General features: G+C 39.1%; 2 protein-coding genes across 3 annotated transcripts in view; both read left to right on the plus strand.

The window, feature by feature from the left end:
- The window catches only part of LOC135935842 (dystrophin, isoforms A/C/F/G/H-like), a 181336-nt gene extending 172357 nt beyond the window's left edge, over nt 1-8979 (plus strand). For both annotated transcript variants that reach the window (XM_065478410.1, XM_065478419.1), the window contains exons 48-61: nt 1214-1464; nt 3890-4066; nt 4154-4290; nt 4346-4541; nt 4595-4680; nt 4738-4922; nt 4983-5125; nt 5183-5294; nt 5604-5902; nt 5956-6114; nt 6644-6890; nt 6949-7057; nt 7123-7227; nt 7466-8979. In XM_065478410.1, coding sequence (XP_065334482.1) covers nt 1214-1464; nt 3890-4066; nt 4154-4290; nt 4346-4541; nt 4595-4680; nt 4738-4922; nt 4983-5125; nt 5183-5294; nt 5604-5902; nt 5956-6114; nt 6644-6890; nt 6949-7057; nt 7123-7227; nt 7466-7602 — 2343 coding nt within the window. In that variant the 3' untranslated portion in view covers nt 7603-8979. The remainder of the gene's footprint in view (nt 1-1213; nt 1465-3889; nt 4067-4153; nt 4291-4345; nt 4542-4594; nt 4681-4737; nt 4923-4982; nt 5126-5182; nt 5295-5603; nt 5903-5955; nt 6115-6643; nt 6891-6948; nt 7058-7122; nt 7228-7465) is intronic.
- A 538-nt stretch (nt 8980-9517) lies between these two features.
- Nucleotides 9518-12047, plus strand: mRpL3 (mitochondrial ribosomal protein L3). The gene is made up of 7 exons (XM_065497546.1): nt 9518-9697; nt 9846-9933; nt 9988-10239; nt 10298-10432; nt 10791-10951; nt 11007-11196; nt 11726-12047. The coding sequence occupies exons 1-7, from the start codon at nt 9642-9644 to the stop codon at nt 11987-11989; spliced, it is 1146 nt and encodes a 381-aa protein (XP_065353618.1). The 5' UTR covers nt 9518-9641; the 3' UTR covers nt 11990-12047.
- The last annotated feature ends 2073 nt before the right edge of the window (nt 12048-14120 follow it).

A 14120-nucleotide genomic window follows, 5' to 3' on the forward strand; every position in this document is an offset into this window, starting at 1 on the left:
CTCGCAAGCAGAGCCGACGGTCCCATATGGATTGGAGCAGGAAGACAAGTTTACGATCTCTCTTCCTCTCTTGCTGCAGCCTAGCAATTCCTTCTTTTTTTTTTTTTGCCGCTCGCGCGCGGCCAAACTTCTTTTTTAGATTCACTAGCTCGCGCGGAATGTTATATGACCTGCCAAAGATTGCGAAAAACTGCATGATATACACATATGTACAAGTGTCTTGTCCGTTCGGTGAAGATGTAATATATGGTGTAATAATTGAAGTTGAGCAAAAAGCGGCACTTTGGGGATGTGAAAGATGGCACTAGAAAGGATAGAAGATAATAAGGGTGGTAGACACAGGATAGTCGATGGATTTGGATCCTAGAAACTCGATTTTTGGTTTATTGTAGAATTTTCTTCTGTTGTTTGTGTTAATCATACGAAACGGTCTAACAAACAATAATCGGATCCAACAATTGAGCTATTTGAAGCATGTAGGTTCTTTTGTCTACCTTCCTTAATTAGGATTCGACAAAATTAACAGACTCTGCTAACCTTTTAGTTGGGTTACTTGTTGGATTTGCGTTAATTTTAACAAACAAAACAATTTTGAACAGAGTGAATTTATTTATTTTATTGTTGTATCAAGTGTGAGAGCAAAAATTCATTTATTTCATCCGTTAATTGTTATTATTATTGCTTGTTAAATTTTTATTTAAAAATAATTAAAAGTACCCTACGGGTGGATTCAAAAGAAAATGTTGGAATAATATTGAGGAAAATCAGTTTTCGTCCAGAAATTGTTTAAAATCATGCAACTTAAATTGAAATACATTGATCACATAATTTTCATTTAAGACTTAAAAATACCTTAAGAAAACTTTAAAAACTGCCTTTTCTCCTGTTGATTTCTTTCACAAATAAAAACCAACATAATTTTAACAATGCTCCCAAACTCGAACATTATTTCTTTTCAGAATAAAATCTGAGAGCTCTTTCATTAAATTTGCACTATGTTTCACATCCCCAGACAGCAGCCGTGGCCGGCTGGTTCATTGCAAACAGCCGCTGCAAACGAAATTGTACCCGCGCGCTTTATAAATTGCCTCCGTCCGCCGTTCTCTGCTCGATATTGAAACTCGCCGAATTCCAATTACTGCCCTGCGAAATATGTATTAGAGGGGCAACTTTTGCGATCCGAATAAAAACGGAGCGTGCTGTGATGTTGCAGAAGATGCGGAGCCTGCAGAAGAGCATGGACGAGATGAGTGCGCGTCTGAACGCGGCCGAGAACCGCCGCGCCGACTGGAGGAGTCCTGGCGACTCTGGCGAGGCCGCCGAAATGCTCGACGTGCAGCAGGGAGAGGCGTCCGGCCTGCAGCGCTCCCTCGACGACTGCAACGACCAGGCGGCCAATCTCGCGGCCAACGGAGTCCAGCTGTCACAGGTCAGCGTCGTCCGACTTGAAGACCTCAATACCAGGTACGTGAATATTTATTTATGTTAAAATTGGCTGCAATTAGATTTTGCATTAAGAATTTTTACTTAAATTAGAGATAACTAAACAAGTCAATATTTTTATGTCCAAACGGAGCAGGGACAAATGTGTTTCACTATAATAATTTGAATTTTTGAATCTAAATTAAATTTCTCAGCCATTCAAATCTGAATTCATATTATGTTGACTGATTGTGAGTGATTTTCTGGCTTCATACAAATTATATTTTTTCATAATTTAGAAATGGAAAAATACGAATAAAACTGCTCTTCGATATAATTTGACGATCCAAGTTTTTAAATTTATTTTTTTTTTGCTGGATAAAAAAATCATTTCTGCTTTTCTAATGATGGGCTTCAATCGCTTTCGCTCTGGATAAAAAAATCTTATAAATAATAAATTATTTTACTTTGATTTCCCATTTAAGTACAATATTCTACCAGACTATTTATTTACTCGACTTGGGAGTGCGATTATAGCCACGAGAGAATTTTGTTTGATATATTAAGTTAGAAAGCAACCGCAACGTACGTGAATGTGTGTATATGTGCATGCTAATGCGCCGCAACGAACACAAAGAAAATGCCGCTCTTTGAAACGGCGTTGATGGAACGGCCGGATACATTTTCTAATCCTCATTAATATTCTCTTGCGGCAAATTCATCGAAACAGCGGCGAACAACGCACTGGCGGTTTATGAATAAACCAAAAAGGGAGTTCGTGCATCTTTTCTCGAGCGTGCCGAGTACCTTGCAGTGCAGATCGCGTCAATGGGGGGTGCGAGAGAATCAACGGCGATGATTTATTGCACGGGCTAAATCCGCGAGTGATTACATATATGCAGACGGAAGCACACAAAAGCAAGCGGAAATTCAATATTGCGTTCCGGGGAGCACGCTATCAATACAAATATTGCTCGGCAGAGGAGGTGGGCTCCCTCGTCGTCGGGCGAACGGGTGGTTGGGTGCAATTGAATAATTAACCTCCGCCGTATAGCCGAGCAGCAAAACACACACGTGCCGAGCACAGTAATAGCAGCGAGAGATGCTAACGCGGCCGGCAGGGCACATGCGGCCGTATGTATAATTGCTTTAGCAGCGTACTTCAAGACAGCAATAATACGCTCGGCTAGGGTTGCCGCTTACCCGCCACCAACGCAAAACGGTAAATAGGTTGTCCTACGTAAACAATAAGCTTCAATTTAAAATTTTTGTGAGCTATAGATTTAACACTTCAATAAAAGTATATAAAACTTTGAAATGTATGTTGGTCGTCAAAATTTTGCTAAAATTTCCCTTAAACGTGATTCTGAAAAAATAACCATGAAGTTAAAGCATGCAAGACTCGGCTCGCGGCAACCCTAGATCGTGCGAATGAGACAAAAGACTTCTCGAAGGGCGGGTGAGCTGGGCTGAAATTGTTTTGTAGTGTATGCCGCGTTGCGTGCAGGCCGGCACGCAAAACAATGACCCTTGGCGTAATTGTGAGGGCCGAATGGCCCTCCCGCTCGTCCGCTGATGGCGAGCGACCCTAGAAGGGTGCTCGAGGTGAGTGAAAGAGTGAGTAATGACCGTGCTGAATCATTTAAATGTTGCCCGTCGGGCTGTTGGCCGCAGGGACTTACCGACCGGCTCGCTGGAGCAATTAATTGGCCCGATGAGCATTTTTCAAAAGTGATGAGACTCGACGTGATTATCGGCACCGTGTGGTAATTGCTTCCCCTATGGCCCTCGCTTTTTCAGGGGTGTTTTGTGTACAGCGTCGAGAGCGACCGGCGAAAGTTTAATCGTGAGCAAAATTCGGGAGAGTTTCAGCTCTTCGGCTCCGCGGTTGATGTTTTGCAGTATATTCCAGACCACGTCCGATGTATTGCGATGGTCTAAATTATTTTAAAAGTCTGTAGGGAGAACGAACTTTTGAAATTGTGTGGAAATTATATTTGACCATCATGTCGCGGTTGGCAATTGACATGGGAAGCAGTTAAAGACTCCAGCATATCATGCAGATTTTTTAGCCTTCATCTTCAGCTAGTTTCACAGCCTATTCAAAATTATTTATTCTGCTGGATCCGATCTTAGTTCTAAATTATACTTTTGAAGCGTAAATATTTGTTGGATTCAATTATAGTCTTTGCTCACATGGTCACGCAACAACACGTTATTTCGGTCAGTCGTCCCTAACTCATGATTAAACATCACTAATTTGGCTAGTATTCAAGTGAGCAAAGTGAATGTGATTGATTTGCACCGCCTCAATAATGTTGACAAAACTAGGCTCCAGGTGGACTTACGAGTTTCGCAGGTTGCATACAAACCAAATGTTTATTTTTTTCTATTTTTAGATTTCAAAAGTTTTCATCCCTTCATGAATTGTCCCTTGAAATTGAAAAAAAACATTCATTGATTTCAGGTGGAGAGCTCTGCAGAGAGCCTCTGACGATCGAATCCGAATGCTAGCGGCGGCAGCGCGAGACGGGGCTCCAGCCTCCGCGAGTGCTGCTCCTTCCAGCCTAGCGTATTTAGCTTCGTCTGTGGATCCACCCTGGGAAAGGGCAGTTACCCCTGCCAAAGTGCCTTACTACATCAAGTGAGCTGCTCTCTTGTTGCTTTGAAAAGAGTTCTAATATTTTTTCAAGAAATGTCGATCAATCATAATTTCCAATTTTTATTTCAGTCATCAAACCGAGACCACTCACTGGGATCATCCTAAGCTTTCCGAGCTGATGGGATCGCTGTCTGAGCTCAACGAAGTCAGATTTTCAGCCTACCGAACAGCCATGAAGCTGCGCACCGTTCAGAAAAGACTAAACTGTAACATTTTCCTGTCAAATCACCGCCTTGGTTTTAACTCTCAAATTTCCTCCAGTGGACATGTTGCCAATGACGGCGGCGCTCGAGGCATTTGACGCTCACGGCCTGCGCGCTCAAAATGATCGGCTGCTTGACGTAACTGACATGGCCTCGGTGTTGGGTTCGCTCTACATTCTACTGCCGCAAGGCTGCATGTCGGGGCCTCTGTTTGTTGATCTCTGCCTCAACTGGCTCTTGAACGTTTACGATAGGTAACTGGACACCACTTAATATTGATGTAAAACTTACAAGAGCCATTTTTCAGTCAAAGAACAGGTCAAATCAGGGTGCTGTCCTTCAAGGTGGGGCTGATTCTCCTCTGCCATGGGCACCTGGAAGAAAAATATAGATGTGAGTCGCTCTCGAGATTCATTTTACATGGGTTTCTAAATTTAACCTCATTTGCAGACTTGTTCCGACTCATTGCTGACCCCAACAGAATGGCAGATCAAAGGAAATTGGGTCTGCTGCTCCATGACTGCATTCAAGTTCCAAGACAGCTAGGTGAAGTTGCCGCCTTTGGTGGCTCAAACATCGAACCTTCCGTAAGAAGTTGCTTCGAGAAGGCTGGAAAGGATAAACAAGCCATTGAGGTAAAAAATAGCCAAACATTAGGAACGCTCTAAATTAACCAAAATTTTCCCTCTCTGTAGGCTGTGCATTTCTTAAACTGGCTCCAGCAGGAGCCTCAGAGCCTGGTGTGGTTGCCGGTCCTCCACAGGATGGCGGCTGCCGAAACCGCCAAACACCAGGCTAAGTGCAACATCTGCAAGGAGTATCCCATCGTTGGCTTTAGGTAACACATGCAGGCTTCATGCAAATTTTGAACTGTTTTTTATCGGTCTTAATTTAGATACCGCTGCCTAAAATGCTTCAACTTTGACATGTGTCAAACCTGCTTCTTCTCTGGCCGCAAAGCTAAGAACCACAAGCTGACGCATCCCATGCAAGAGTACTGCACTGCGGTAAGCCCTTTTGTAATCTTAAACTATTAAAATGCATTTACAAGTGGTTTTTACCTAGGATTGTTTTAGTTACAAAAACCAGTATTTCTTTAATTTGGACCATTTTTTCATGTTAAAAAATTGCATTTAAAACAGTGGTGCTTAAAATTTAGGTTTTATCGCAATACAAATTAAAATAGAATGGCAAATTTAAAAAAAAAACAAATCCCTTAGAAAAGCTGCAGTGGGTACACCATGAAAATATAGATTTTCCCCTTCTGTTTACAATGACCTTTGTCTGATGATTTTATCATTAACTTGTTTCAACAGACAACATCTGGAGAAGATGTGCGAGACTTCACGCGCGCCCTGAGAAACAAGTTCAAGTCGAAGCGCTATTTTAAGAAGCACCCACGAGTCGGCTACCTGCCAGTGCAGACTGTTCTGGAAGGCGATGCCCTGGAGAGTCCGGCCCCGTCTCCTCAGCACGCGTCTGCTTTGGGTGGCGCCCACGGCGAGATGCACTCCAGACTGGAAATGTACGCTTCCAGGCTGGCCGAGGTGGAGCTGAGGGGAACAACGCCCTCGGACCGCGGCACTCACCAGAGGAGCAACTCCACGCCTGACTCGTGAGTATTCGCGTGTCAATTGGAATGAGAGGGAGAAAGCATTTTTAATTTAGTCCTTACAATTACAGCGAAGACGAGCACCAGCTCATAGCTCAGTACTGCCAGAGCTTGAACGGCGGGCCAGGAGAGCCTTTGATCGCGCCCAGGAGTCCAGTACAGATTCTGGCTGCGGTCGATGCTGGGCAGAGAGAAGAACTGGAGGCTATGATCAGGTACAATATTTTTCCACTGCGATGAGACTTTGTATCAGAATATATTACAGTTGGAAGAATGTTATTGAAAAATAATTTTTTTCTGAACCCTTCTTAATCAATAATAAAAGTACAATTTTATGAGTTCTGTTTATTTTTGCTTTGCATTTTTTTATTTCCTACTGCTTCTCTCCTCTTTGCATTATAATTATTTAATTCGATATTTAAGATTCTGGTTTTTCACTTGTCCTTTATTGGTCAATTTTTACGAATCTCTTTTCCTAAAACTTGCGATGGGTCTAAATTTTTTTTCTTTTCAAGTGAATGCAAAATATAGCATTTTAGATGGGAAACTGTTCAGTTAATGTTAATATATATATTAACGATTTTCTAACTAAAATCAGTCCCTACTATCTGCATAATTCAAACATCTTTATCAATATTATTTTGTAACCTTCACAATTTTATTTTTAAAAATAAATTTGAACAGAAAAATTAAGCATATTAACTTCTCCAAAAATTTATTTAATAAAACAATATTTATTTGCAGGGAGCTCGAAGAAGAAAACGCCTCTTTACAGGCTGAATACGAAAGGCTGCGTGCTAGGCAGACTATCACTCCTGGCTCTACACCAGGTGATGACGGCTTTGGCCCTGCGCCAGGATCCGACATGCTAGCCGAGGCAAAGCTGCTTAGGCAGCACAAGGGCCGGCTGGAAGCGCGAATGCAGATTCTGGAGGACCACAATCGGCAGCTAGAGGCGCAGTTGCAGCGGCTCAGGCAGCTTTTGGATGAGGTAGTGGATTTAGATTTTATGATTTACAAATGGAAATAAAATTGTAACTAATTTCCAGCCGAGTGGAAACTCGCCAAGCAAAACAGGCACTCTGCAGACAAGATCAGTGACTGCCTCTCAACTGGCCACCGACTCGCCCGCCAAGATGAACGGCCACTATCACGACGGTAAGGAGACCGACTTTTCTTTTCACACTGCACATTTGCTAAGGGTGCTTTTGCAAAAATAACAGGCAATGCTAGATGGGAAGGAAGAAACACAAGCAGTTTGGACAGACCACCACCACCGTCAATGCCCAACTCTGGCGCACAAGTCGGAAATCTTTTGCACATGGCAGGTTAGTCGAAAGAATGCAACATTACAAATCAACTGAACAAATATGATAAGCACGCTTAATAACAATGGTAACAATCAATAAATGAAAGCTAAATTCCTGACTAATTTTGCACGCAGGCCGAACGTAGGAATCTTACTAATGGTTTGTGAACCCTTTAACTTTTCTCTCATTAGTTTAATTTCCTTCTTTTTTCTTTCAAAATTTAAAACAAAACAATGCTGATTTGTCGCCGTTACAGGTGATTTGGGCAAAGTGGTGGGTGAACTAGTAAATGTGATGACTGAAGATGAAAGCCAAAGTGAACTTACTGAGGACGCAGTGGACGGACAAACAAGTGTTTCCAGGGACGTCGGCAGCAGCCAGCCAGAGCAGTAATAAATTCAGCAATTCACACCGAGTATACATGTTATATCAAGCGCAAAAACTCTCAATACAACACATTGCAACATAATCTCTGCATATCACGCCCATATCAACGAGAAAAGATGGAAAACTTCTTCAGCAGACAAGATGAGGACTGTTAGCTCCTACTGTTGCATCAAGATAAAAACACATTATTAAACGAAATATTGGTGTGCAATATAAAAATAATCCAATATTGTTGATAACGGAAAAGGATCGGACAAGTTTCTTTTGAGAGCGATTGGTGATATTTATCAAACATAGTCAAATTGGTGGCTCATGAATGCAGAAAATCGATGTATTTCACACACTTCCATTAGCATATCAGTCAAAACACCGACGGACAGAGAGGCAATAACAGTACACAAATCTGAATGCATTTTATCAGTTGTAAAGCAGGTGCTTCGCCGGTATTGGGTTATAGTCTGTATATCTATGATTATACAACATATCAAGAGTTTGGTGTGTTTCTTGAAAAAACCCGCTTGCTACCATACTTTTACTCTCATCCTCTTTTTGTAACGATTTTCTATAAACATGTGTAGCATTTCATGAGAAGAAGAAAAACATATTCAACTTTTGTAAACGTGTTGATATATTTAAAAAAAATGGTAAAATATCAAAATGCAGTGATCCAGACAAAAATATCCTGTTTATTCTTCATTCTTTGAAAAGGTAAAAAATAACTGGAAAAAAGATGAATATACAGACATACATACTTGGGACCTCTTGAGTAGGGATATAAAACAATATTGTAAGCACAAAATTTAAATGGCTTCATCCTAGATAAGTAATAGGTCTGCTCAAACAACAACACTATATCGTTCCCATTATTTATGGAATTTAAATGTGTGTTAATAAAAAGGAATATCATAAAATTAGACACTGAAAAAAAAATAAAAAGGAAACTCTGTATCAAGAAAACATTTTCTTCCAAGTGGTAACTGACGAATTCATTGTTAAGAAAGTAAAGGTGAAACTTCACTCTACAGACCCATACAAGCATCTAAGCGTTTTGAATGTCGGTGGAGAACGAATGAGGGAAAATAAACTACATTACCTATAGAATAATTACATTGTGTCGAAAGCAATAGACATGCGTAAATCGAAATGGTGAAAGGAATCTAATTTGTCAAGATTATAGAACGTAAATCAATGAGAAGCATAATAGAGAAAAGTCAAAATATAATGGTTAAAATTGTAGGCATGTGCTTGCGTTCCATTGTTTTATTTGGAGCAAAAGTTTAATCATTACTCGAGAAGAGGGATTTCAACAATATTTAAAAGAGAAGCAGTGAGTGTCTGTGTATTATAGAAACATACAATTTTAATAAAGAAAATAAAAAAGTACTTTCTATGTATTTCAATAACCCATTTCCATGATTTTGTAATGAAGAGGAGAATTTGCAAGAAAAAAAGATTTGATTTGTCTAGTTCGAATAGAGTTCATCAACGCATAAAAATTCTTCAGAATAAAAAATACACCTCCGATGGTTGGTGTTAATTATTTATACAAAAATTGTTTTGCTGCGTGAAACGAAGATAATAATTAATTTTGCTGATGCTGATTATATTTATAATTTTTTAATATGGGGACACTTTATTTTCCGTTTCTCTTTGGTAGATTTTTTCTATTTATTGTTTTTAATGAAAATTTGTGAACACTTTGAAAATATTTTAGCAAGCATTTTTATTAGATATAATATAGTGACAATGTGCAAAAGTAAAATCAAATTATAGTTTGCATAATTGAAATTAAAAATTACCACAATTAGCTGAATTGTAAACCGATTTCCCTGTAAGCAGGCACATTTGGCGCCAAGAGGAATCAAAGAGCATGTTCAAGGTTTTTGCGCCAGATGTCTCTGCGCCTAAAATCGAGCTGAAATCAACTCAAACACATGTTTTTGGTGTGATACCGGCCGATTGTTGTCCAGACTGAATCAAATTAATTTGCGAATCTCATGGAGTTCTAACCTTTCAAGTTTTATTTTGCTAAAAATAAAACGATCATGAATTCTTTCAGTTCGATCAAGACACTTTTAAGCTGCAGCAGCCTACGGAGCAGGTTTGTTTCCATACCAAATTCTGACTTGTTCATAAAAATCCAAGTCGGTTATTAAATTGCTTAAAATTTTTGTAAATTTTTCTTAAAATTAATTGTGATTTAAATTTCTTGATAATATCATGTACTTATTTAATTTTTCACTTTTCAGCACATTTTTGCAGCAAGTGCGGCATAAAAAATATCCTCTCCAACCAAAAATACAAAATCCAATTTGGTTTGCAAGGAAAGAAAGAGCGGTGTGTATTTCAGCATTTTTGTTATATTTGATAAGGTATTTTTTAATATTTTAGACCTTTGATGAGCAACTTACAAAAGAAAACCAAGCGTTTGTAAAGGAGATGGTGTATGCCAAGTACGGGCCACCTGCCATCATACATGGAGTAGAAACGTTAGATTTGTCGAGAAGCCTTCTGAAACAAGAGCCCGTTGTGTCAGGAGAGTGGTCCCCGGGCATCAGGAGGACGGGATTGATCGCCCGCAAAATTGGCGTCTATCCTATGTGGATGAAGGATGGCAAGAAAGTCGCCACCACACTGTTGCAGGTTCGATTAAAGCGGTACCATGTATGTATTTCAAATGATCCTTAAATATCTTCTCCAGGTTGTGGACAATTACGTTATTAAATATATACCTCCAGAAGAGTACCAAGCTTCAAGGAAAGCCCCAAGAAGATACAAGAATGAAGGAAAATGGGGCTGTCTGGTTGTTGGAGCAGAATGCTGTGACCCGCAAAAGGTTTGTTATGACTTAAAATGGAGAAAGGAACGCATTGTAAAAATATCGGTTTTGTTTAATTAATTTATTTCTCCAACAGTCGTAATATTATCCAAATACTTAAAAATCGATAAAATCATTTTAGGAGAAACTGAATTTGTAGGGCTAGCAAACAACCCGCTGAAACTCGTGAATAAAGTGGAAGCAAAATTTACCACTGCTTTAATCGCTACAGGCTATAATACAACACCTTTTTCAACTTTAATGTTAACTGCACTGAATAATTAAAGCTTGGTTGACATTTAAAATATCCTCTGCTTTAAATTTAATATAATTGTACTAATCCAAGTTCCATGTCTTCTGCTTGAAATAAAAACAGTTCACCAAGGAATACTGCGGTCTCTTCAAAGACTCTGGAGTTGCCCCAACAAAAATCCTGAGCAGGTTCCTTGTGTCCCCAGAAGCAGCTATCCAGCCTGGCACATCGCTCTCGCCCCTTCACTTCAAAGTCGGCGACCACATTGACGTGTTCGGTAGAACGTGAGTCATTGAAATGCGTTGTGTTTAGTTTGCTTTAATTAAAATTAAATCGCAGGAAAGAGCGAGGCTTCCAAGGAGTTATGAAAAGGTGGGGCTTCAAGGGTATGCCTGCAACGCATGGCGTCACTAAAACGCATAGGAGAGGAGGAAACATTGGACAGGGTGGCAACAAGGGCAGAGTCTTTCCAGGCACCAAAATGCCTGGTTGGATGGGAGGCAGGAGACGGACTCTCAGGGGATGCCAGGTAACTGAGAACTTTGTTTCAATTTTGTGGTTATTTCTATTCAAAATTAACATCAATAGTTTGATTCAAATTTTATTTGAACATTTCTGGCAAAAACAGAAATGAACATAAAAATTACTTCAAATTTGAAGAAAAATGAAAAAACGTGGGGTGTGAATTTAATTCTACTGATCTTAAACTGGATATTCCCAGAGGTGAACAATTAGGCATGGATTTCTTTTACAAAATTTCAATTTATTTACCATCCACACTCACTTTTTCGCCTTTGGGGTTAGCCATTGTAAAAAAATTTATAATTTGGAAAAAATTAAAACCAGCAAAAAATAAAATACATTTTTTGCGGAATGTTTTATTATTTTAGTAGCTAGGATCAGCTTGGATGAATTTAGATTTTAAACAATTTTATTTTATCCCCATCAAATTTAAATTCAATCAGGTCATTGGAGTCTGAAAACTTTGCAATGGTTATAAGCATACAGGTTTAATTTCCCAGATTAGGAAATTTACGCCAAGTGTAAATATTTTTCAGATTTTGAGGATCAACACCAAGTTTAATGTGATCTTCGTGAAAGGGCAGTCAGTGCCTGGAGGTCAGAACAGCGTTGTGTTCCTGCATGACACTCTCCTCCCACTGAAATGGCGCAAGACAAGTCCTGAGGCCTTCCCAACGTATTTCCCTCACCTCCAAGAAGGCGATTCCCTGCCAGTTGACATTTATCACGAAAGCGTCCACAATTTCGCAGACCCCAGCATCATGTATGAAGACGAGGAAGTGAAGGATGCAAAGAAGTAAATTATAGTGACTTTTTATTTAAGAGATAATGCAATAAAAAATTGTAAACGAAAATTTACCATTTGGTGTTACGATTTGCAAGAAGATGACCCAATATAATTTATGTGATAATTTAAAAAAAAAATGACTAAGGAAAGATGTTCTCTTAACAGCACAAAAATTGGTTCAAATTTACGTTTAGATTTTTCAGAGCAAGTTATTTGCTCAGGAAACATGATGCTCCTTAAAAATGTCGGAATTTTCATTCAAATACCAAAAATACCCATTAGTCACTTTAATGCAAGGTTAAATTCTTCAATTCCAAATAAGAAAATTGACAGTGTAATGAGGAAAGGATTCAAATTTCCTGGAACTTTGGAATTAGTCACCATGTACAAGAGCGAGATAAAGGCTAATGTTCGCGATGATCTGGTGAGCAGGAATGTAAAGTGTTGGCGGGGCGCTAATTAGAGGTGCACTTGCTCACTCGGAGGTGTCAGTTAAGTGGGCCGAATGAACAATGCTGTGGTCCATTAGTTTGACAGCCTGCGAACCTCGCGGTTCTCACGACATTATCTCCGAATCTGATGCTTTTACTTGATATTGACACAACCCCAATCAAAACCGTGTAATTATCTGGCTGATGAACGCCGCCGATAAAAGATCGCGCCCCAGAGATGAATATAATAGATATCTGCGTCGAATTAATAAAAAGCATTCACAACTCGTCGACATTTTCATTTATGAAAGTTTTATTGTCTGAGATAGGGCTACTACCACGTGCTTCAAAAGTTTGTCAAGAGACTTCAATAAGCTATACTCAAAAGAATATTAAATAATATTTAATTTTTATGCAATTTTTACTGCTATGGGTTTCCTATAAAATTCAATTTAAAATGTCGTGCTAAAATTTGCCTTATTTGAAATATATTAAATAATATTTTAATAAACGCAGATATGCGAGCAACACTATGTATCTACAATTCGTAAATATTTACATATATTTCATGCTTCTCTCAAAATCAATTTTCTTGGCGTACACTTTTTAATATGATATTTTCACATGTCTCGCCACAGAAATATCATCTACAAAGAAAGTGAGCATTTGACTTTGCATTTTATTTCATTGCGTCAGTTTCCTAATCAATGTACTGGCAAGCCGGCAAAAATGAGAAAACGGTTACGTCCGATGATACTTGACACTGACATGGCATAGAGTGCGTAAAAATTGCTGGAACAATTTTCTGTAACATATTCTGCACGTTTGAAACACCAAATAACAAAATTTATTCAATTTGACTCGCTGAATTTCTGTCTTGTGCAAAATAGTAAAAAAATGCTCTGCTTTCTGCAAAGGTGAGCCTATTTTACCATTCGACCATGTGAATTTGAGTCCCAGGTTTTTTAATCAATCGGGTTCCTGAACCATACCTTAATATTAAATTTGGAAACCCACAAACACACACTACACATTTGCCAATTTGCTCACTGCCAATAAAATTGTTACATATACAAATTCGAGTGATTATAAACACATGCAGGAATTTTATAAAAACTAAGAAATCGCGTTGTACAATAATATGAGGACGTGTGATCAATATTTCTTTTCAAATTTCACCCATGGTCATTTATCCTAAGTAATTCATAGTTTTTAGAAAGTGCTGTGCTGTAGTTGTTTTGTCCAATATTTTGTTAAAAAAATAATAACATGAAATCCTTTTACACAAATTGCTGTCCAATTATTGTGAGGAGTTGTGAAGTGGAGATGCCCGTGCGAGCGAACAGAATTTGCAAGACACGCGAAACGAGAAAATTGAGATTCAACCGCAGTTTTACGGCGCGGCTTTTGACACTTAACGTCCATCCACGATGTAATGACGGCTTAATTTTTCAAAAATACAAATTGCGCGCTTACACAGACACATAATTGAGCGCGGAGACGGAATTAGTGAGTGAGTGGGTCCTGGTCGCTTTTTTAATGTATGTAAACAGAGGGATAATAAATTTCCAGCGTGACTGCACATGAAAGAATGCGCGGCATCCGCGCGCATGACGCAGACAATATTTAATTTTTAGATGGTTTTAATGGCGTGTAGCTGTCCATCGGACGAGACAGATATAATAATGTAGTAATAAGAAGTAATCAGGAGGG

Source organism: Cloeon dipterum, chromosome 1 (genome assembly GCF_949628265.1).
Source record: "Cloeon dipterum chromosome 1, ieCloDipt1.1, whole genome shotgun sequence".
NCBI lineage: Eukaryota > Metazoa > Arthropoda > Insecta > Ephemeroptera > Baetidae > Cloeon > Cloeon dipterum.

What these genes read in the sequence shown, in the direction of transcription:
- mRpL3 (XM_065497546.1), top strand. Translation starts at nt 9,642, where the DNA reads ATGAATTCTTTCAGTTCGATCAAGACACTTTTAAGCTGCAGCAGCCTA. An exon ending in TTGCAAGGAAAGAAAGAGCG is followed by an intron (nt 9,934 to 9,987) that starts GTGTGTATTTCA and finishes TTAATATTTTAG; the next exon opens with ACCTTTGATGAGCAACTTAC. An exon ending in TCGCCACCACACTGTTGCAG is followed by an intron (nt 10,240 to 10,297) that starts GTTCGATTAAAG and finishes TATCTTCTCCAG; the next exon opens with GTTGTGGACAATTACGTTAT.